Source organism: Monocercomonoides exilis (assembly GCF_001643675.1).
Source record: "Monocercomonoides exilis strain PA203 chromosome Unknown scaffold13-1861174, whole genome shotgun sequence".
Taxonomy (NCBI): Eukaryota; Preaxostyla; order Oxymonadida; family Polymastigidae; genus Monocercomonoides; species Monocercomonoides exilis.
The window spans coordinates 207,387-230,520 of NW_027150558.1; the positions used below are offsets into that span (position 1 = coordinate 207,387).

Genomic DNA, 23,134 nt, shown 5'->3' on the forward strand with positions numbered 1-23,134 from the left:
CATTTCAAACACTTCTCCATTTTTCGTATTTTTTAATCTTTTGTTTTAAACTGATTTGCCTCAAAAAATCAAAAGAAAAACGATTGAAATAGAATTAAAAATAATTTTTACACAGTTTACTGATATTATTCACAATCAAAAAAAGAAAATGTTCATTGAAGTTCTCTCCTTTATTGGAGCTTCCTAATTCTGGAGTTGGACAAAACAACGGATGTTTTTCAAAAAGTTGACAGTATTTCCATAAATATAGTTTAAAAATTCTCATTTTTTTCAAATATCATTGCAACTTTAAGTCAAAGATCACTAATGATTGTTAAAAATGAAACTTTCATTATTAGTGATTAAAATATCATATTTTTCATTAATAACACCAAAAATCAGTTGCTTCTGACGACATTTCTTCAAAGTGATCAATTTCGATATTTTTCTCGATCATTAGAGTTTTAATTTTTGACATACAGATATTGCATTAAATACCGGACATCGCACAAAATACCGGACAAGATCGATTTCACAATGACAGCAAGAGGAATAATTTTGACAATTTTCCTCCAAACACATCTCATTTATACAAACTCAATTGACAAACGAGACTTTTGAAATAGCTTCATTTGTGCTCAGAAAAAATTATTTTTAAAATCTCACAGAAACTCAAAATCCAATTTCTCCGAGATTTTAAAAATAATTTTTTCTGAGCACAAATGAAGCTATTTCAAAAGTCTCGTTTGTCAATTGAGTTTGTATAAATGAGATGTGTTTGGAGGAAAATTGTCAAAATTATTCCTCTTGCTGTCATTGTGAAATCGATCTTGTCCGGTATTTTGTGCGATGTACGGTATTTAATGCGATATCTGTGTTCTTTTTCGAAATCGAATTATTTTTTTTCGAATATGAATTATTTTTGGTGTATCCCCCCAAAATTTAAAAAGTGATAAGAATTATTTGCATCTGTTGCAGTTTGCGATGAAAAACGAATTAAAAAAAAAAAAAAAAAAAAAAAAAAAAAAAAAACACGGAATTTGCGTTGCCAGATTTTACGCAATAATGCCGAACAATTTTCAAAGCTTTACAGATTGTTCTCCAACATTATTCAATTTATGAGTAATTAATAATAATGGTCAAACTGATCCACCCATTATTTAAGTATGCAAACAAACGATTGTTAAAAAAATGATATTCTCTTTGTTTTCAGTTTGTTTCATATTTATTTTCTCTTTGAATATTATTGAAAATGTCGAATGCCTCTCATCTTCGAAATCTTATCCAATGCCTTCCTACTATCATCACAATTCACACATTTTTGATTTGCTGTCTCTTCAAGATTCAATCAATATTCAAGAATCACATGGAAAGTCTGAATGTTCCATGAAATCTCAATTTACACTGTTTAATTCATCGCTCATCATCAATGATGCATCCTTCTGTCAGAATTCATTTTCCTCCACTTTCAAATTGAAACTCGCATCCAACTTGTGTTTGCACAGTTGCAGAGTGCTATCAAATAATGATTGCATAGCTTCACAAGTATCATCCTGGGGAGGCTATGTGGAGTTATTCAATTTCTCAATAGCATCACACACACATGTTATTCAGCACCCTCTAACAATGAATTGCGAAGAAAGCTCATTATTCATGCTGCAATGCAAAGATTGCACTTTCAATTCATTGACAAATATTCATGTTTCTTCATTTTTGGCAACTGGCCATGTCACATTTTTTGTTGCTGATGGATGCAGCTTTTTAAACATTTCTCACTCGCCCTCCCTTCCACATCGCTTCACATCACATGCCACCCCATCAATTTGGAATTCGTGCCTAATCCAGAACTCAAAATTCTATTCATGCCCCAACGCCCAATTTGGAGTTGTTGTCACACCAACACAGAATCTGATGATGATAATGAACACTTCATTCTCCCACTCTTCTGATACTCACTCCCCGACAAACGGCTCCATCAACAGCTATTCTTCAGGAGATGTTGTGGCATATTCAGTCCATTTTTCCAATTTGAAAGATTCAAATCGAATTGGTTTGGCATTTCTCATCAATGGAAATGCCACTTTGAATGCGTCATTTTGCTTGTTCGAAATGATAAATGCATCAAAAAACGCTAATACTGTATATGGAGCAGCTGTTAATCACGAAGGTGATGGAGTTCACTATTCAAACAAATGCAATTACACAAATTGTTCCTCTGGATATGCAGCTGGAGGATTATCTGCCCGTTCATCATCATTAGAAGTTGTAACCTCTTGTTCCTTCGATAAATGTGTTGCTCAATTTTATTCTGGGCTATTCTTTTACAGTGATATCGGAGATCATTTATTCGAAATGAACACCTTTATGAAGTGTGTCGCCACGTATCACACAGCAGGAATAGGAATCTGTTTTTCCTCTAAGAACTTAAGAATATCAGAATGTCTTATTATTTTATGTAATTCGTCTACAGTACATGGTGCAGTTTCTTTTGTTTGGGAACGTGAAAGTATTTCAGGCATTATTGCAAAGCTGGATTTTTGTTTCTTTGAAAAAAACACAATAGGAAACACATCTTATGGTTGTGATGTCTCGACTGATTCATCCTATTATAATTCAAAAGTTACAAAAGAATCTTTCGTTCACAGTTACTCCCTGAGCGCTTGTCCAATTCGAGTGATGATTGATACTGTTGATCACAGTGACTGGCTTGGACGCCCTCCATCAACCATCCCAGTTGTGTTCGTGTCATCTGTGTTTGGCAACGATTCTCGAAGTGAATGTGGGTTCGGAGGCTTGCCCTGCAAAACAATCGAAAAGGGAATTAGCAAAAGAGTCCGTTCACAGCCGCTAGTGATTTCTGAAGGATCATATATCCACGGAACGATTCCTGTTGATGAAATGAACGTGAGTTTGAGAGGCTGTGAATTCGAAGAGTCGACACTGACTTCCAATGCAGTTGGTGATGGAAAAGCACTGTTTTCAGTGTCATCTGGCATTTTGTCTGTTTCATATTTCACTGTGGTGCACACTTCTTCGAATTCGAATCCACAATCATCTGTCTTGATGATGAGTGGGAGCGGGCGAGTGACAATACAATTTTCAACAATAAAGGGAGAAGCATCCCCAGCAACGACTTTTTCAACTCCTTTGATGATTGTTAATGGGGGTCTGGCAGAACTTGCTTCTGTTTGCTTCACAGCATTCAGCAACGAAAAGCAACTGATATCGTTTTCCTCTCCAAATTATCTGAAAATGAGCGATGTGACTTTCAACACAATCACTCGACAAAGCGGAAATGGCGCAATATTTGAAGCACAACTTTTGGATGGAAATGAGTTTTGCTTGTCAAATGTTTCTTTTGCAGATTGCTTGTGCCTCAGAGGAAACGGGGGTGGGATGCAGATACACATGGAACGTGGATCATCGTTTTCAATAGGAAATGCATCTGACAAAGGAGCGACAGCCAAGATGAACAACTGCAAGGCCATAGGTTCTTTGGTGAGTCCAGGCTGTGGAGGAGGATTGCTCATAAAGCTTGACAAAGATGCAGACAACTTTCTTTTGAAGCAGCTGGCGTTTGAAGGGTGCATAGCCGATCGGGGATACAATCTATTTGTCGATGCCTGGCAGCTGGACAAACTGATAAACGCCACAACCCTTGAGTTTGGGCCAGGACGCAATGATCTTGATGGATATGCTGGATATGAGAGATCAACAGCTGGAGAAACATTGTCTATCCCTCTTGTGGTTTATCTGTGGGATAACATGTCTGTATTTGCACATGTTGGTGGAGAGAAAAGTGCAGATTTCAGCAGGTGCGGGTATTCTGAGTTCCCATGCTCATCAATTATGTCTGCAGTCTCTCTTTGGTTCAAAGGCAGCAACCGTTTTGTTGAGCTTCATTCTCCTTTTTCCCTCAGATCTGAATTACTTCTTGATGCTTTCGAATGGACAATAATGTCAAGAGTTGGCAAAGTGACGATTGGTCTGGACGAATGCAATTTCAGCGGTGGACAAGCAGGGATGATTGAAACAGTCTCAAAGTCGGCGCTTACAAACTTTTCTTTTGCACTGCCAAAGAGCATTGGCTTCAAAGAGGCATTGATTGTGTGCAAGTCTTCTTCGCTGAGTGTCAAAGAGTGCGACGTTGCAATCAAACAGGAATCGACAAATATTTCGTTTCTTTCTGCAAGAGGAGGGCAGGTGTCGATAAATCAACTCATTATGCGCTCGACCTTTTTTGATGGCACATCCACGCTGGATGCCATATTTGTCACAGATGCATGTGAATCTTTCATGTTGAACGACTCGATTATTGAAAACTCTCAAATCAGAGACGGATCTGTTGTGAAGATTTCTGATTGCACTGCAAATGTGAATGTTTCTAATTGCACATTCAAGGAGGTGACTTGCTCATTGGGCAAGGGCGGTGCCATTAGCATGCACAAGCCAGAAGTTGCATTGCCTTGCTACGAATGCCTTGAGAAATGCACATTTGAAGAATGCAAAATAAAAAGTGACGAAGCATGCGGAGGAGGCGTGTGCTGCTGCATTGGAATGAACAATCACCTGGAGATCACAAACTGCGCATTCGCAGCCTGTGAAGCATCTGTCAAAAAGAAAGGGGGCTTTGGAGGAGGATTGTTTCTTGAGTTCGATCATCAAGGGGTCGAATTTGTTGTGTCTGAGCCTTCTTTTTCTCAAAGCTCGCCAAATGCTGCCAAATGCGGAAGCGATCTGTTCATGAAATCCCCAAGTTTGGAGGCAAGTGTCACCGACAGCACCCTTCCATTTGCCAAAACGATGGCAGACATATCTCTCAATTCCATGAGAGGGTTTGATGGCAACGATTCAGAACATGCAATTCCACTGATATTGCTTTTCCAGTCAACAGGCTCGGAAATACTTGCTTCCTCGTTGGAAGGGGCAGACACAATTGCCTGCGGCTTTGAGTGCTACCCATGCGCTTCAATAGACCAAGCTCTTTCTCGCTTCAAAACTGTCGACAAAAGAGTAATAACTGTGAGGACAGGGTCTTTTGTGATCCATGAGATCGATCTGAGTGATGTGAAGATGATATCAGAAGGAGAACAGCAGGCAACTCTCACAATGTCATCTGCAATTGAAAATGGAACAACAATGATCTCATCCAAAGGCATCACACAACTCGAACAATTGAAGATAATCGTTCCTCCTCATATCTCCAACGAAGTCAAAGTTGTGATTTCTTCATCGACCAACCAAGGTGTGCTCTCGCTCACAAACTGCCAAATAGAGATAGAAGATGAATCAGAAGTGCCCAACAATTATGTTGTAATCAAAACAAGTGGATCATCAATCCATCTGGTGTTTGTGAGTGTGACAAACTGCAGAATGGCAATGCCATTATTTTCATTTGACATAGTTCCACCAATGAATGCACCTGAAACAGCAGAAGTCCAGATGAAGAATTGCTCATTCAGCAATATCACTCATCAAGATAAAGACAGCTCAGCGTTATTTGGTGCATCACTGGGATGTGGATGTTCGATAGCCGGGTGTAATTTTAGTGAGATTTTTGCAGATCAGAGCATGAATGGAGGAGCAATGAGAGTGGTGCTTGAAGCGCATGGAGAATTGGAAATAACTGATTGCAATACAAATGAATGTCAAGCAGAAAATAGAACTGAGGGGAAAGGAGGTTGGCTGTTCTTTGAATGCACAGAAGCTTATGCAACAGAGCAATTTTTATTCAACAGCACTGTGTTTTCGATGAATGTTGCAAAGATTGGAAAGAACATATTTGTGCTTTCAGCAAGTTTGAACAGCTCCATAACCACACAGGCATTCTCCTTCAACTACTCTGGGTTGATCAACGATTCAAATGTGTTTGTGGGAAGCGATGATATTTTCACTGACACCGATTTATTCAGATTTTTAATTCCATATGCAAATAACACCATTTTTGTGTCCTCCAGTGGTGCAGATGTGCTGCGATGCGGAAGCGAAGATGATCCATGTGAATCATTCTGGACTGGCGTGAATCACCTCAGTCACACGGATGATGGCAAACAAATCTTCATTGAAGGGGTTGCAAATGTGGATAATGAATACGATCTCTCAGGTTTTGTAGTGGCTTCTGCCTCAATTCTGAAAGAAGAAGACTGTCAAAGCGAAATTGTTTTTTCAAAAAAGATGAATGGAACAAGTGGTGCATATGTGCTGAACAGAAATGAGATGTCCATATGCGCGATAATGTTGTCCATTGGCGAAAACTTTGAGAACTCGGCTGATTGCGTGATCCTCAGTGAAGGAGATGAGCTGTTGTTGAGAAGATGCGCCTTTCAAAGCAAAGCGGCAGATAACACAGAAGCAGACTGTTCGTTTGTGCTGATGAGGAGAGGAAAGCTCAGTGTCGATGATCTTGAGATGAAATCTTCATCGGTGCGGAAAAGTGTGTTCGTGATGCACGATGCATGCGTGTGTGAATTTCACGCTGTGAAGATTTCCCAGTGCACAATTGATCGTGGTTGTGTTTTTGAAAGCGTGTCTTCAACAAATGCAGCAAATGGGATTGGATTGATCAACATGACAGATTCGGCCCTTTCTTCAGCGAAAAGAAACGACAATGGCGGAAGCGCTATTCATTCCACTGGCCAAAATGGCCTCATCATTTTGATAAGCGGATCTCAGTTTGTTGACTGCAAGGCTGAAATGAGCATGAAGGGCGGAGCAGTGTCGTTCTGTCTGAATGATGGAGGTGAGTTGAGAATAAGTGACACAACAATGACAAGATGCAGCTGCTCAATGAGCGGGAGGGGAGGTGGCATCCACGTGTCGACAAAAGTGGAGGGAGCTTTGAACATTCTGTTTCAGAAGATGTTCTTCACGGGAAACACAGCAGGCGTTGGGAATGACATCTTCATTCTGTGCCACAACATCACAAAACAGATCAACGAAACTCAGTTCAGGTTTTCCTTGAAAGAGGGTGTGTATTCGTCCATCAACGCCATCTATGGCTCAGATACAACAGATCACATGAGCGACACAAACTTGATGGACTTTATCACAATATATGAGTCTGATTTCATCATCGTGTCTTCTGATGATGGCAAAAACGGAAAAAACGAGAGACAATGCGGATCAGCCAAGATACCATGCTTTTCGATTGGTTATGCCTGCTTCCACTTGTCAAGCGACATCACAAGCATGATGCTTGTTGATGGCGAATCTGTCATTGATGAAGAATGCATTTTGGACAACATGACCCTCACGTCTCTCAAAAGAAATGATGCAGCCATTCGAGTTCAGACAGGTATATCTCAGGCAGGCGAGTCTCTCATCACAATTCAGAATCATGTGACTTTGTCTCGTCTGAGCTTTGTGTTTGAAAGAAATGCTCTTGCCTCGCATTCTTCTTTCATCTTTATGAGCTCCGACAGCTTGAGGATGGAATCGTGTTCTTTCACATCTCCAAGAACTGGCCAATCCCAGCTTTCCATTCCTTGCACTTTATTCACAGTGCTTTCGGGAGATGTCTATTTCAGTGAGTGCGCTTTTTCTGGACTCCACTTGGCATCGTCTGCAATAAGCAGCTGCACAGGAAATGTCAAGGTCACATCTTGCTCTTTCAAGAGCATAGATTATTCTGCAAGTGTCATCACATGCGATGACGGAATGCTTGAGATATGCAACACCTCTTTCGATGGGTGCTTCGAGAAAGACCATGGGGCACCTTTGATTTCGTTCACAAATGCCAAAAATGTTTCTTTAAAAGAATGCAACATTGTGGGCAGTCATTCGTCTGCGATGAAAGGTGGATTTGTGTCATTCACATCATGTACTAACATTTGCATCAGCTCGTGCCTGTTTGAAAATACAGACCTTTCAAACAGAGAAGAAAACAACATAAATTCGCAATCATCCGAGCTTTGCTCCTGGAACAGCTCGCTGGCGAGCCTTGAAAGAAGCACAGCTTCCATCTCAGATACCTTGTTTTCCAACGCATCACACGGCGGACTATCTGCTTCTGGAGGAAGCGTTAGAATTGTGAAAGGAGAGTTTGTGGGCAATGATCCATCAATCGCCAGATTCCCTTCAATCAGAAGAAACATCCTCTGCGAACACAATGGAAAGCTTGAGATCGACAGCTTGAAGGGAGGAGATGGACTACTGCCAAACACATCACTGTGGATTTTGAATGAAGGATGTGAGCTCACGGGGATTCCAACTGGAAGGCTATCTGAATTCTTCATCCCATCACTGGACGCTGTGGAAGTGAAAGAAAATGGAGATGCTGCTGAACTGACTTTCAAAGGAAAGCTCCTCATCCCATGCAATCTGAGTTTCCAGATTGTGTCAAAGAGAGATGATGTCAGCTCAATAGAGACTTTTCCGTTTTCTGAAGATGGCTTTGATTCAGAAAATGAAGCGAAAGGAAAGATTAGCATGTCTCTTATAAGTTCGGCCGCAAGAGAAGAAGAGGTTCTTGTCTGTATTTTGTTTGGAAGAGGCAAGGTCTTTTCATCAACTGATTCTTTTATTCTAAAGAACAAGAGCGAGTCTCAGACAAGTGGAGATGAAAGGATTGTTGAAGGAAGAAACAAAGAAAAATCAATATGGCCAATTGTGGTTGTTATTTTGGCTGTTATTCTTTTGATAATTCTGACTGCACTTGTAATTTTTGTTGTTCGATGGAAAAAGCAAAAGAAGAGAACTGAGGAGCTTGAAGTGATTGTGAATGACAACGTCAGAAAAGATCCGAAGGCGTTTGAGATGGTAACAATGGAGATGTCACCAGAAGAGCAGTGGAGGAGAGCAGAAAGGGAGGCAGAGAAGAAGAATGAAGAGAAGATGAAGAAGAGGGTATATGCGAAAAGCCTTCAGCATTCAGAATCGTCGGAGCATTTGCTGGCTGAGAGTGGATCAACCGAATATATTTTGGGAAAAGACTCGGACAAAATTCCCGAATGGGCATTAGAGAAAGATGAAGAAGAAGAAATTCGAAAGCAGACTCCATCGCCATCAATATCTTCGACATGTTCAACTGATTCAGATTCAACATTTGTACGAGGAGAGGATCTGTGTCCAACCACTTCATCGATGTCGAATCTGGTGGATGCAATCGCATGCTCATCACCTCATGAGAAGCTCATTGTGGATTTGAGAGATTCACTGTTCATGTTGCTTCACGGAAAGAATAAGACAAAGGAGATGGCGATTGGGACTCTGCAGGAGAGGGAGATGACAGCTGCCCAAATCCTGTTCTGGGTGGCCAATCTCGCCCTCCATTCATTTGATGAAATGGAAAATAAGCTTCAATCATTGAATAATCTCAGTCCTCACATTGTGCTATTCTCAGAACATATGGTCATTTGTATTGTGATGCACTCAGACCTTTTATCAGATGACGATTCTGATTCCTCATCCATCTCTTCATCAACTGTTGTGACATCTGCCAGTGATGATGATGATGATGACTCCCTTCCCTCATCCGCCTTTGAGGATGAAGACAGCTTCAAAAAAGAGTGTTTGAGGTGGAAGGCACCGGAACTGTTGATCAACAAGAACATGGGAGCAACAAAGAAGTCGGTGGTGTTCTCGATCGGGATGATGCTGTGGGAGTGCCTGACACTCCACATCCCGTTCGGGGAGTACGAGGCTGTGATTGCTGGAGACAAGATTGCAAAAGGAGAGGCTTTGAGCATGTGCGGAAATACTCCAAGCACATTCTCTTTGGTCGTCAGCGAATGCCTCTCCTTTCAGCCTTCCAACCGGCCTTCTCTCGTCTCCATTTCGAGAGAGTTCTTTCAGAAGTTCCCCGAGTCGGCCAAGCTCCCCACAATGACTGACGCACTCTTCACAAACCAGCAATCAGCCATCAGCAGAAACAGCTGCTGCAGCTATTAGTGTTTGCTTCTCTCATCCCATCACAAGCATCGCCATCGTTCACACCCCTCGTATTCATCTCTTAATCTCTCTCTTTTTTCTTTTTTGCTTTTGGTGAATAATTACAAGAAAGAATGAAATAAGCGCTGTCTATAGCTTCTGAAGGCTTTCTTTTGTTTTGTTTTCTTTTGTTTTGTTTCTGTTGTCTCCAAACAGGGCTTGGCATTTGCCAGCCAGAGGATGATGTTTGTGTTTTTCTGTGTTGTTCCTGCACTTCGCTCGAAAGTGATTTTTCACAACCACTTCCGCTTTATTGCTTGTAAATCCACTTCAAAATGGAAAGACATCGAGCCAAATGATTTCTGAAATCCTTTGATCTTCCTCTGTGAATTGCATTCTTCTCTGAAATGAATGTTTCTCAAAAAATAAATCCCAGCATCCTTGCTTTGACTCAGTCAAGAAATCAAAATCAAAAAAATATGTGATATTGTTGACACCTGCGCAAAAACCCAGAAAGCACCTTTCTCAGCCTTGGCCTAATTTCTAGAGTCATGCCAAGATGACTTTTTTTTTATTCATTCAAAACATGAAATATAACAATATAAAAATTGTTGAGATAAAAATAACAGCAAACGATGTGAAAGGAAATGGCACTCAAAAAAATGAGAGACTTCATATAAGTTCCATCAAAATGAAGGGAGAAACACTCTAGAATTTATTTTTTTTGTTGAAAGCTCATTGCCTCCTTCTTTCAAACGATTCAAGACAAAAGGCAAGAAGCTGAGCCATCTATAACATTCCTTCGGTGATAGCACCCAGCATCTTGCATTCCCATTCCATCCCAAAATAACTGCATTCCCCAATGAAAAATTCCCACCTCCATCAACATGGCACAGATTCACAGAGTATCCCCTTCCGCTTTGTCATCCTTTTTGCATTAAGACATTGATCACCAGCTTGGCACTTTCAGCCGAAGCATAAACATCTCTTCCCTTCGTAAATAGAAACGCGCTTTCGCCGCTGATGACACAGCAAAAATTAGGCACTCAAGCTTCAGCTTTCAATCAACTTGCGATGCTCCAGGGGAAAATGAAATTAAAAATATGTAATTGTGAACCAATGGAACATTTGCTGGCCATTTCTTGAACGCTCCAACTTGATCGGAACATCGCTTCTCTGCTTCCATTCGCAATATCCCTTGTTTCCAATTTGAAGAATCTGTTATCGCCACAGCTCCGTGTCCTCCAATCAACGCACGCACATGTTATTTGGATGTATGCCCGCCAAAAAAGAGCTGCTTTTCCTTTTCCCCATATCCTTTTCCTTCCAGAATCTGTCTTTTAGGTGTAGCAACGATACAAATACCCTGCACGCAAAATTATATGTCGGCAAGCGCATCAGATGGTCAATGTCAATTTCAGTTCTTGTTCATTCAGCCATTTTCTTTGCTCTTCGCTGGCAAACATCCCTCGCATTTTCGCTTTCCACAAAATGTGACATGGCAACTGCACATTTTGGAGGGGAAAAAATAAAATAAATAAAATGCGCCAATAAAAGCAAACTGAGCTGAAGCCTCTTCAGTTGGCCATTTCCTAAACGATTTTTCTGCCAATATGGCTCTTATGGAATTTCTCAACAATAAAATTCTAAAAAAGAAAAGAGCTGGTCTTTTCAACAAAAACATCATTTCCATTCATAAAAATTCCAAACCTCTTTTTTTTATCTTGCACCTACAACGTATTCAGTATTTTTATTATCGGATCCTCAAGCAGAAGCAAAGCAGCGACTCTTTTTCCATTTTTGGGGAAAAAAATAAGACATCGAAAAGAAAAGGCATTTCACGCTCGATATTGGCCAATTCCAAAAAATTGCATGTCTTGAGATATGCTTTATTGCTTTATTGAGAGCAATGTCTTTTTGTGCTGGCACCAGCCATTCCCTCGTTTTTTGAGTCATCGAAAAGAATCCACAAAAATGAGAAATAAAATAAATGATTATTCATCTGTCATGAAAATCACTTTTGCTCAATGGCTTCTCGCAACGGTCGCCCATCTCCGAACAACAACAGTCCGACACACACAAATTGATAGGAAAACAAAAATCATCTTTCAAACGATACGCTCTCTGCACAAATTGCAATCTTTGTTCAATGCTTAAATTCTATCATATCCTGCAACATAACACATTCTTCCGTTTTTGTACTGCCTAAGAGCAAATACACGCTTTTTGTTCTCAATTTTTGATTTTGAAGAAATAATTATTTGTTGATCATTTTGCTTCAAAATTTTTCTAACAAAATGAACATATTTATTATCAAGAAGAAAGTATTCAAATTAATCATTATTTTATCTATTGGCTATGATTTGAAAAAGAAAATATTCAAACACCTTCAAAAATTCGAAAAACTGGAAAAAAAAATATTACAAATGTTTATATTAAACTTGAAAAGTTATTGGTTTGTCTACTCTTCAATAATTATTCTTTTCCTAAAATTCAAAGGAAGATTCAAAGCAAAATTTTGTTGGCATTTAAGGGGGAAATGAATAAAAATAATATTTTATCAAAAATTTGCTACCAATTAATTTAGCAATATTCATTTGTTTTTATTTTTCTTTTTATTTTTATTTTTATTTGTTTTTATTTTATTTTATTATATTTTTGATTAGTTCCTTTTGCTTTATGACAAACAAAACTTTGATTTCATATTTTTATCAATTTTCTGTTTACACTCACGAAACTTAATAAAAATTAGTTAAAAAGCATCACATCATTTGCACCACATATTATTCAAATTTCGTAAACTTTTTATTTGAAATTTAAAAAAAAAAAAAATGAATATTTCATTAAAAAAATATTTTGGTGAGAAATTGGTTTTTGGCTGAATGTTGGAAAGTGATAAAATTTTTATATTTTTTCACTAATAATAAAATGGATGAGAAATTTAACCTCTAATATTATTATTTGTGAATAAACATAATATTTTCTGATAATTCAGAAAAAAATCAACATCATAGAAATCTGATAATTTTCAAATGAATTCACCTTTCACCGTTTGATTACTCATTGAACTATCAAAATTTATTATTTTCATCAATTGCGGAGTCAATAGACAAATGTTTTTGTCAGCAAAGCAAATTTTCAAATGCACTTTCGGAATTATCAATTAGTTTTTGAAAATTGTGAAATTTTAAGATCTTTTTATTTAGACAATTCACATTTATTGAAAAATGCATAATCTGACAATATGATATGAATTCATTTGAAAATTATCAGATTTCTATGATGTTGATTTTTTTCTGAATTATCAGAAAATATTATGTTTATTCACAAATAATAATATTAGAGGTTAAATTTCTCATCCATTTTATTATTAGTGAAAAAATATAAAAATTTTATCACTTTCCAACATTCAGCCAAAAACCAATTTCTCACCAAAATATTTTTTTAATGAAATACTCATTTTTTTGTAATTTCGAATAAATAGTAAGAATAAGAGAACAATATAGTCATATGAATTTTTTCTTTTTTCATCATAAGGGTAATTCTTTTTTATAATAATGTTGTTGCGCTGTGATTTTTTAACGAAAATCGTTCATATGGTGCAAAATATTTTTCTTCAAGCTGTTTCAATGAAAAATTGTGCACTTTTCGTTTTCTCGTTTATTTCTAAAAACACAACAAAAATGGGTCCATTTTTTGAAGTTTATGAAATGCAACAAAACTTAATGTTTTGATTTCAACGATGCGCGTTTACGAATTTGAAAATCAAATTTATTTTGTTATCTGAGAAAGTGAAAAATTGTTTTGAGTGAAACATATTTTAGTGCTTTTTGAATAAAAAGCTTGAAAGATTGAATTTTCTTACAAGTCAATAATAAAAAATCATAAAAATCTATCTTTTTCATGAAAATATGTGTTTGCACAAAATAAAAAAATGGAACTTATTTTTGTTTATTTCGGAACAAAAAGCATTTCTGATCAAAATAAAGTGTTCGATAATGAATATTCAATATGAGATTGGTCTCTCACTCATATTCTGGAAAATAAAATCACCACATGCACCAAACATCGAATCAAAAAGAATTGTTATAAGACAGAATTTAACCACAGATTTTGGTAGTGCCAGAAATGCACTGAAAAAACATCAGTCAACAATAATACTATTTTTGAGAATATGAAGACTCCATCAGGAACAACATTCTTAATTTGTTTGCACTACTGGCTAAAAATTCCAATTCCAACGAAATCAACTATTCTTGAAGTTGGTAATGAGACGGTGGGATTTTGGTGGAGCATCATTCGTGTGTGCTGTCAATGATAATGGAATTCATCACAGCAAGTTGTTTGTGGAAAGGGGAAGATAGTGGAAACAGATGAGGCGATATGGAAAAAACAAAAAAATGGAACAGGGATAAAGATCACATTTTGATTTTTGGTAGTATTGATAGGCTCGAAGGCAAGGAGGCAGAATCTCGTTTTATAACCATAGTACCGAATAGAAAAAGAAACACATTGATCCCTTTAATCCAAAAATTCATTCTGCCAAAAACAATGATCATTTCAGATAAATAGAGAGCATATTCATGTTTGTAATCAATTGGATATAGGCATCAAACCATCTGTCATAAAAAAGAATTTGTTAACAGAGAAATGCAAAACCACGCAAAAACTATTGATGGCCCATGGTCTCATTTCAAAGCAGCTTTTTTACAGTTGCGAAACATATAATAAAGTTCGTTTCTGATTATTTGGCAATATATTTTGTGAAATCCTGAATGAAGTTGATTTTTTTTGGATCTAATGCAGCATGATTCAAAAAAAAAAAAAAAAAAAAAAAAAAAAAAAAAAAAAAACTGAGAAAATAACACTTGATAATAAAGAAAGAGAAGAAGATGATGAAATAAACAAAGATGTGCCTTTTGTTGAAAATGAATTGTGAAATGAAAAGAATGAGTCCGATAAAAAATCGGAAGATGATGAATAATATAGTGCTTGCGACGGTAATAGTGCTTTGGAATATTTTCCATTAGAAAATTATAACTGTCTTTCCTTTAAATAAAAAATATATATATTTATATTTTTCACATTAAAAATATCACAGTCCCAAAAAAATTTTTTTGAAAATAATATTTCAGTTTTCTATTTCTAAATTAGTTTACGTTCAAAATGTTCAACAACAAACTCATGCTATTCTTCATATTTCCAAAACATCTATTCCATAAATATCGAAAATTCACATGACCAAATTGTGTCTTTATTCAGAAATCGCAAAAAATACCGGACAAGATCGATTTCACAATGACAGCAAGAGGAATAATTTTGACAATTTTCCTCCAAACACATCTCATTTATACAAACTCAATTGACAAACGAGACTTTTGAAATAGCTTCATTTGTGCTCAGAAAAAAATTATTTTTAAAATCTCACAGAAACTCAAAATCCAATTTCTCCGAGATTGAAAAAATAATTATTCTGAGCACAAATGAAGCTATTTCAAAAGTCTCGTTTGTCAATTGAGTTTGTATAAATGAGATGTGTTTGGAGGAAAATTGTCAAAATTATTCCTCTTGCTGTCATTGTGAAATCGATCTTGTCCGGTATTTTGTGCGATATCTGTTCTTTCTTAACTGCTAAACTAATTGTTAAATTTTGGTTAACAAATTATTCAAGTTTGTAAAACATATTTAGGTCAACTTTTTCAAATAGAACTTTTTCACTTGTTGGCACTTTTTTTGTTTGAGGATGTCATTCAATAAAATGTTAAAAAAAGAAAATATCCCATGAAATTGCTCATTCTTTTTTGCTTTTTCATTTTCCTCAAAATCAAAACTTATTGTTCATAAAATGTTGGAATATGTAATGGATGCTGTTGAATAGATTTCTTTGATAAGTTGTTTGAAAAATGAAAAGTATGAAAAAATTATCCAAAAGAAAAAGAAAACTCATTAATCAAAAAAATATGGTGTTCACAGAATCTTTTTGAAAAACAAAATGAATTTTGTTTTCTAAACACCAAAGCAAGACTGTTAATAATGAAAAATTAAAGAAATGCAAAAACATTATCCTTTGTAATGAAGGATAATGCATTTTAATAAATACTTATTTTATAAACTGCAAATTTGTGAAGTGTTTAATAAATGCAAAAAATAGAATAAACATTGAATTCTAATTCTCTACATTTCTTGCTGTTTTTGATACTCCACGCCATCACTTCCAATTCGTGCAAAAAGAGCTTTGCTTTCTCTAACATTTGGATATTTCGCAACTATTAAACAGCAAACATACTTGATTGGATCGAGTAACATGGAAGAGGGCTCCATATAAATAGGAAATATTCCTCTATACGCACTCATTGCGCGGCATTCAGAAATTATAGAAGAAACAAAAAAGATGGGAATATTTAAATGGGCAGATGCTAAATACATGAGAAAAGTTCGAAGTGATGAATAAGCAACGTTGATAACAGGAGTAGATGAAGATGGATTCGATGATGATGATGATGATGATGTACTTACTTCCTCTGCGCTATCTTTCATAAGAGTGCTTTCGTCTTTCTCATCTTTTACAGGTATCAAGCATATGCATGACACATCACTCTTCATTGCATTCCTTGCTAATTCCAATGCTGATTCTCGAACTATTCTTTCCTTTTCTGCCAATTGAAGCTTATGAGAAGATTCCTTTTCAGATTGAGCAATTGATGAATGAAATGAGCTTGATTCACAATCATTTTCGCTCGTCAATGAATACAAATTCTCTCTTATAAATTCAATCCTTTTCTCCTTCGAAATCCTCAGCTGCGTTTCAGATTCCAGTATAATACTGCTCATCATTTTCACTGCTGCCAGCGGGTGCTCTCCTGATGCTGTCTCTCCGCTTAGCATTGTTCCGTCTGTTCCATCGCACACTGCATTGCACACATCACTGCACTCCGCTCTTGTCGGCTCGAGATTGTGTATCATTGATTCCAGCATTTGTGTGCAAACGCAAACGCAAACCCTTCTTCCTCTTGGCATCCCCTTTCCCAAGCTCCCTCCATTGCAGCAACGAGAAAGTACATGCTTCTGCAACATCGGAACACGAGCCAATCCTGCTTCAACACCCAAATCACCACGAGCATAAAGAATACCTTCACATCCAGTTTCGCTGAGAATGGCCTCCAACTCGCCAACAGACTCTGGACGCTCAACTTTCGCAAATACACCAGCATGACCGCCACACTGAGCAATCAGACGCTTTAGACGCCTCACATCCTCAGCAGAGCGTACAAATGACAACGCAAAATAATCAATATCAAAATTTGACAAAACATATCGCACATCAGCCTCATCTTTTTCTGTTAGCGCAGGTACATCTGCTAGATCAGTCCCAGGAAGGTTGATTCCTTTTCTATTCTTTAGGATTCCTCCTTGTTCAATTGTGCAAATCAATTCGCCTTTCTTTTTCTCACTAACAACCAAACGTATGTATCCATCGTCCAAAAGTATTGGTTCACCAACTTTGCAATGAACTATCATTGGCTGAAACTTTGTTGTGATAATGCCTTGTTTTCCATTTTCAGAAGATGCGATAATTGAAACTTTTTCTCCATTTTGGAGAGAGATAAATCCTTCATCAAAATCGTTACATCTAATCTTTGGACCTTGAAGATCAATCATAACTGCAACCTCTTTTCCAACATCCCTTGAAGCATTTCGAACATTTTTATATAAGGTAGAATGTGATTCGTAAGTTCCATGCGAAAAATTCATTCTTATAACATCAGCACCAGCTTTTAAAATTTCTTCTACAAAATTATAAACAACAAATATAATCAATGCAAAAATGTAATTAATGGTGCAAACTAATTTCATCATATGTGCTGGTGGATGGGCCAAGCGTGGAAAATATTTTTGTGAGGCGTAGCTGGTAATCAGCTGAGCAATCAAGGCGATATGCACATGATTTATCTTTCAAAAATCCATGTTTCTCATTTGCATCTGTGTTCGTCTGGTGCAGCATTGCAGAGTTTTGTGAAATCATAAAAAAACAAACTTGTAAATAGATAATATTGCTGCTAAAGGGTTGCTTTGATCAAAATGAAATGCACTTTATGTTTTTTTTCATATATTTTAGAATAGAATTGATATGTCATTTGGAAAAGTGATGGATATTCGGTTTGTTGGTAATACAAATAAAAGAAGGATATCAATTTTTACATTATGAATAATGTACAACTATATTTTTTCAAATATTTTTTTCTATAATTGTTATTTTTTTAATTTCTATCCATGGAAATGGAAAATTGATAATTATACGATGGAGAATATGTCTGGAACGAATTACAATTTATTTATAAAGAAAACATTTATTCCCAAGTGTTGATTTTCACTTTTGGAAATAATGTTTTTTCAAAATCTTTCTTCACAATCAAAAAGAAACGACACTTCATATTTTGATTTAATATTCCTGCTTTTTTGTAATTTTTGTCATTTGTTCAATAATCTGCCCATAATATATTAAAGGATGGGATGCTGTTGTGGAAATCAATTCAAAAAGAAAGAATTTAACATATTAATTGTTGGCCTTGACAACGCTGGGAAAACGTCAATTGTTCAACGAATTACAGAAAATCCAGCTGCACTTCAACCCACTTTATCTACGATTGGATCTCAAGTTAAGGAATACAAATTCCAGAAAACAAAGTTCTCACTTTGGGATGTTGGAGGGCAAGAAGAGTTGAGAAATACCTGGAAGCATTACTACGTTGGAACAAATGGCATTATATTTGTCATTGATTCTGCGGATGACACTCGTTTTGCTGAAGCAAAAAAAGAATTTGAAAAAGTTGTCTCAAACTCTTTTGTTTCGAATTTGCCGTGCTTGTTCCTGTGCAATAAATGCGATCTTCCAGGGGCATGCAGTCCAGCTGCTTTGAAAGAAAAATTTGACTTGCAGGAATATGAGAAAAAGAATGAAGAATTATTTAGAATTGAAGGGTGCTCCGCTGTTACAGGTGAAGGGCTTAAAGATGGATTAGCATGGCTTTCAGAAAAAATGCCAAAGAAGGAAAATTGAAACTTTCTATGATCGATTTCTCTTTCATTTCATTTTCAATTAGTTTTTCGTTCAAACGAAACTTCATCTTGCAACAAAATTTCGCTTTCTCACCTTTGACACATCACTAATTATTTGCATTTAGTTGTTATTAAAATTGTTCGATTTCAATTTTTTTTCCTTTTGATTTTTCTATCCATATTTTTTTTTATCTTGGAGAATTTCATTTTTTTCATAATAGTCTTTTTTAATTTTTAAAGAAAATGATTGAATAAATTGTAGAACGGAAGGCACGAATGTTTGCACAGTTACAATTGAATGAAATTAAAAATTTATGAAGTGAAAAAAGAGGCAATGAAATGGATTAACATATTTATGTGAAATACAAACGAACAAAAAAATGTGAAAATAAACCACAAAAAAATCAAGGAGTAATAATTTTCAACTCCATTATGAAATAAAAATAATTATCTACTAAAAATAAAAAGAGCATGAAATGATACAAATGACCATGTTCTTCTCTCTATTTACTCTCGACATAGCACCTACAATGAGAATGAAATAAACAAGTGTTCCTTCAAATTCTAGTTATACATATTTAACCGACGGAAATCTATTGAACACATTTATCACTCGTTGTCCTTTTTCTCCAGCTGATTCTTGAGCTCCAGCACTTTTGCCTTTCTTTTCTCTTCTTCTTTCGACCTAAAGTTTGCCAGCTCTGCGCGATATTGCTCTTTCATCCGATTTTCTCTCTCACGTGCCTTCAAATTGGCAAGAATGTCTCTTCTCGCATACTATTCAGATATTATTCAACACAAATAAATAAATAAATAAATAAATAAATAAATAAATAAATAAATAAATAGAAATACACACCTCATCTTTCTTTATAGCGTTTTTGACGCTTGTGGTGATGTTTGGGATGAGAATGGTGATGAGTCCTTTGACCAGCAGAAACACGTTCTCAATGGCGAAGAAGATGATGATCTGTATCATCATCATCATCTCCGTCAGCGGCGTGTCCTTCATCAGCACCAGCCATATCTCCTCTCGAAAGTGGAAGAAGATCATCCCAATGTTCGTCAGCACAGACAGCCACGACAGAATCTCCAGCACATTCATGAACGACCCGATGTTCGCTGCAGACATCGGAATCGGCCGCTGGCAGACATAACACAGCTTGATCGCTTCGGCACGCAGGGCAAGCTGGTTTCCAATGAAAGAGATGAGCGGTGCAATTGGGAAAGCAGGGGAGAAAAGCGTGGTGTAGCCAAACTGCATTGCCAGATCTTGGTACGGCTCAAACGTTGAGTAGATCTTCATCCCCATCTCTTGCTCGATGGACGTCGGCATCTTCGCCATCTTCTTCTCTTCTGCCGCAAGATCTGCTTTGCACCTGCGCAGCTTCTCCACCTGCTGCGGTGAGACTAAACGGGCTGTTGGCTTCTTCGTCTTTTTGCCAGCAGCAGATGAAGAAGACGACGAAGAAGAAGAACTCTTCTTCTTCTTCCCTTTCTTCGCCTTCTTCGACTTCTCTGCGCTTTCTTTTGCCATCTGTATCTCCCTCTCCAATTGAGTAACAATTGCCTTCTTCTTTTTGTAGTTTCTCTTTTTCACCCATCTCGATGTGCTCGTCAGCAGCCACAGCGCCATCGGCAGCAGCGTCTGCGATGCCTGTGTCTTCACAAAGTAGATCGCAAACATTGTTATCAAACGTGTCCGCAGTGATGTATAGCGCCGCCTGTTTTGGTCGTCTGAGAACGGGTTGAAGCCGAATGTGAGGAAGAACAGAGAGAAATACGTGTTCAGCAGACGGAAGAAGACAATACGGTACACAAAGAAGTTGTCGTAGTCAGATTGAGTGCGATAGTTCTCCCACTTGTTCATAGAGACTGCCATGAACTGGTAGATGTACGAGAACAGGATGGACACGACAGCATTCAGAATGGAAGGCACCAGCTCCAAAATGAACACCACAAACGGCACGTTTGACAGCGAGCGGAAGTATGCAAGGATGTCTGGCTCGAAGATTGTCAGAAGGAGAATGATGGCAACTGCCACCAGCAGCATCAGCGCAGACAGCGGCAGCGTCACAAAGTACTTCATCATCCGCAGGCGGGACGGATAAAACCGCTCGTTCTTGCCAGTGATGGGCGAGTGCTGGATAGTCCCTTCAAATGAAGGGCGGATCTTTTCGGACTCTTTGAAGTTGAATGTGTTCCACTCGTATGTCTTCTTCGACTCCAGCCGCTTCCAGAACTTGGTGAACAGAGCTGACCACACACACACAATGAACGAGAAGATGGTCCCTGCAAGTGCTTCAATCTGCCCCGTCTTGTCGATCATCTGGATGACAAAGGCGACGATTCCGATGATTGCCAAGTAAAGCATCCATTTGGAGTAGAAACCAGTGAAACAGAAGAACAGTGCGATCTTCTCACCAAAATAACGTGCAATCATCTCCGTCGGCGGGAAGCGTGCCGACTTCAGCCAGTTTTTGCGGAGTGTCTTCAGAACTTCCTTCTCATGGACAGGATACAATGCAACGATGTACTTCATCTCCAGTGCACGAGGGATGAGATAGTCGCCATACCGCAGCTTGCCCAGCTTCTCGTGCTGCATCACCTCGATGTCTGTCATAATGTCATAGACAAGCTTCTTCCGCTCAGAGGGAAAGAAGAACGAGTCCTGGTCTTCGATGCCCTGGAAGCGGTTGCGCTGATGATCCACAAACTCGACCATGTCGCAGCCTTCGACTTCGACACACTCTGGTTTCAGCAGCTTCTTGAACCCTTTCACCTCGGCCTCAGCACACAGCGCTTCAAACGTGGCTGAGATGTACACGATCGTCTTCTTCTCATCCTTCGACAGGTGCTCCTCGAAGATAATCTCTCTCTCCTTCATCTTCTGGAAGATCAGCTCTTTCACTTTGATCTTCTCTTCCACAGGCCTCGAAATCAGATGGCTTGCAAAGCAGCACCCGCTCGTCTCTTCGTCCTCGCTTTCTGCCTCTTCGAGGTCTGACCAGTCGCCATACACCATGTTCTGCTCCAGCTGATCAGCTACGCCTTCCTCAGCGGCAGACGCTTCATTCACAACATACTTCACTCGCTTCGGTGCTGGCTTCTTCTTCGTCTTCCGCTTCCGCCCTTTCGACATAAACTCGTCCTCCACAATATCATCGTCGTCTTCTATGCGCGCCTTCTTCCCTTTCCTCTTCTTTTTCTCTTCCTCTTTCTTGTTTTGCGGCGTTCGCTGCTTAACTAACAGCTGTTGCTCAACATGCTTTTTCTCTGTCCCATCTCCTTCAGAGTTATAACTTCCTTTTGAATTCGGCTTCTTTTTCACAGAAGATGTGGACGAAGATGTCGAGGAAGAGGAAGAACTCATTTTGTCATAATTCTCAAAAACCATAACATAATCAATAACTTGAAGCTTTTGTCTGTGATTTTTCACAGCATTCACAAGATCCATCAACTCAAATTTTTTCCTAATTTTTCCATCACCATCAACAAAATGTGCATTTCTTTTTCGTTTTAAATGTCTTCGATATGCTCGCTGTATAGTAACTGCTGCTTTCCATCGCGCCATGTGAGTCGTAATAATTGGAACCCAATGCTTACGAGTAACGTGCCCCTTCCAAGTTTTTTGGATAAGCGTGGCTGCTTCATCTTGCTTTTTTCTGATTGCATTTGCATTTTTCATCTGAATAAGTCAACAATTCGTATAATCAATTCAATTCAATCAAAAACATACTATATTGTTCCAAGTCTTCGTAAGACTGTCCATCCATGAATCTCTTTCTTCGTCGTTTTTCGCTTTCATCTTATGAAACGATTTGCTCACAATACATGTGATGACTCCATCTTTTGGATCTAGTATGATTTCTTTCACATCAATTAAAAGCACAGTTAATAAGGGTCGCTTAAAAAAATCATAAATATAAAAAAATTCACATTCTACTACAATGGTACGATACCTCCATTTTCTCATCTTTATAATGAACTATTCTATCATTTTTAAGAACAGTCCATTGTTTTGAACTCGAAGAAGATGCGGGTGCATAAACATTAAGCCAACCCTAATTAAAACGTTTTTACAAACGAGTAATCATACAAAATGATGTTAAATCTATCACATACTTCTTTAACGAAAATTTCAGACATAAAAGAACAAAATCGCAAATATTCACTGTCTGTGTACGCGTATTTTGCTCAATATCCGGAAAGATCAAACTTACCACATTCA

General features: G+C 37.7%; 4 protein-coding genes across 4 annotated transcripts; 2 read left to right on the forward strand and 2 right to left on the reverse strand.

Annotated features, from left to right (window-relative positions):
* Positions 1-1,203: 1,203 nt before the first annotated feature.
* MONOS_4161 (uncharacterized protein) lies at positions 1,204-9,867 on the forward strand (the record flags this gene model as incomplete). The annotated part of the gene is made up of 1 exon (XM_067874210.1): positions 1,204-9,867. Exon 1 carries the CDS (start codon positions 1,267-1,269, stop codon positions 9,865-9,867), a length of 8,601 nt encoding a protein of 2,866 aa, XP_067730634.1. The 5' UTR covers positions 1,204-1,266.
* Positions 9,868-15,704: 5,837 nt separating this feature from the next.
* On the reverse strand, positions 15,705-17,905 carry MONOS_6933 (pyruvate kinase (PK)). Its single transcript, XM_067877212.1, has 2 exons — positions 17,692-17,905; positions 15,705-17,633 (listed from the first exon to the last, which is right to left on the reverse strand). Exons 1-2 carry the CDS (start codon positions 17,867-17,869, stop codon positions 16,021-16,023), a joined length of 1,791 nt encoding a protein of 596 aa, XP_067730635.1. The 5' UTR covers positions 17,870-17,905; the 3' UTR covers positions 15,705-16,020.
* A 440-nt stretch (positions 17,906-18,345) lies between these two features.
* Positions 18,346-19,180, forward strand: MONOS_6934 (ArfX, unspecified Arf protein). The gene has a single exon (XM_067877213.1). It carries the CDS (start codon positions 18,353-18,355, stop codon positions 18,902-18,904), a length of 552 nt encoding a protein of 183 aa, XP_067730636.1. The 5' UTR covers positions 18,346-18,352; the 3' UTR covers positions 18,905-19,180.
* A 332-nt stretch (positions 19,181-19,512) lies between these two features.
* MONOS_6935 (putative Transmembrane protein 16H) lies at positions 19,513-23,052 on the reverse strand (the record flags this gene model as incomplete). Its single annotated transcript, XM_067877214.1, has 5 exons — positions 19,513-19,680; positions 19,763-22,591; positions 22,643-22,810; positions 22,866-22,967; positions 23,029-23,052. The coding sequence occupies 5 exons, from the start codon at positions 23,050-23,052 to the stop codon at positions 19,513-19,515; spliced, it is 3,291 nt and encodes a 1,096-aa protein (XP_067730637.1).
* Between the last annotated feature and the right edge of the window lie 82 nt (positions 23,053-23,134).

What these genes read in the sequence shown, in the direction of transcription:
- MONOS_6933 (XM_067877212.1), bottom strand. Translation starts at nt 17,869, where the DNA reads ATGATTTCACAAAACTCTGCAATGCTGCACCAGACGAACACAGATGCA. An exon ending in CAGCACATATGATGAAATTA is followed by an intron (nt 17,634 to 17,691) that starts GTTTGCACCATT and finishes ATAATTTTGTAG; the next exon opens with AAGAAATTTTAAAAGCTGGT.
- MONOS_6934 (XM_067877213.1), top strand. Translation starts at nt 18,353, where the DNA reads ATGGGATGCTGTTGTGGAAATCAATTCAAAAAGAAAGAATTTAACATA.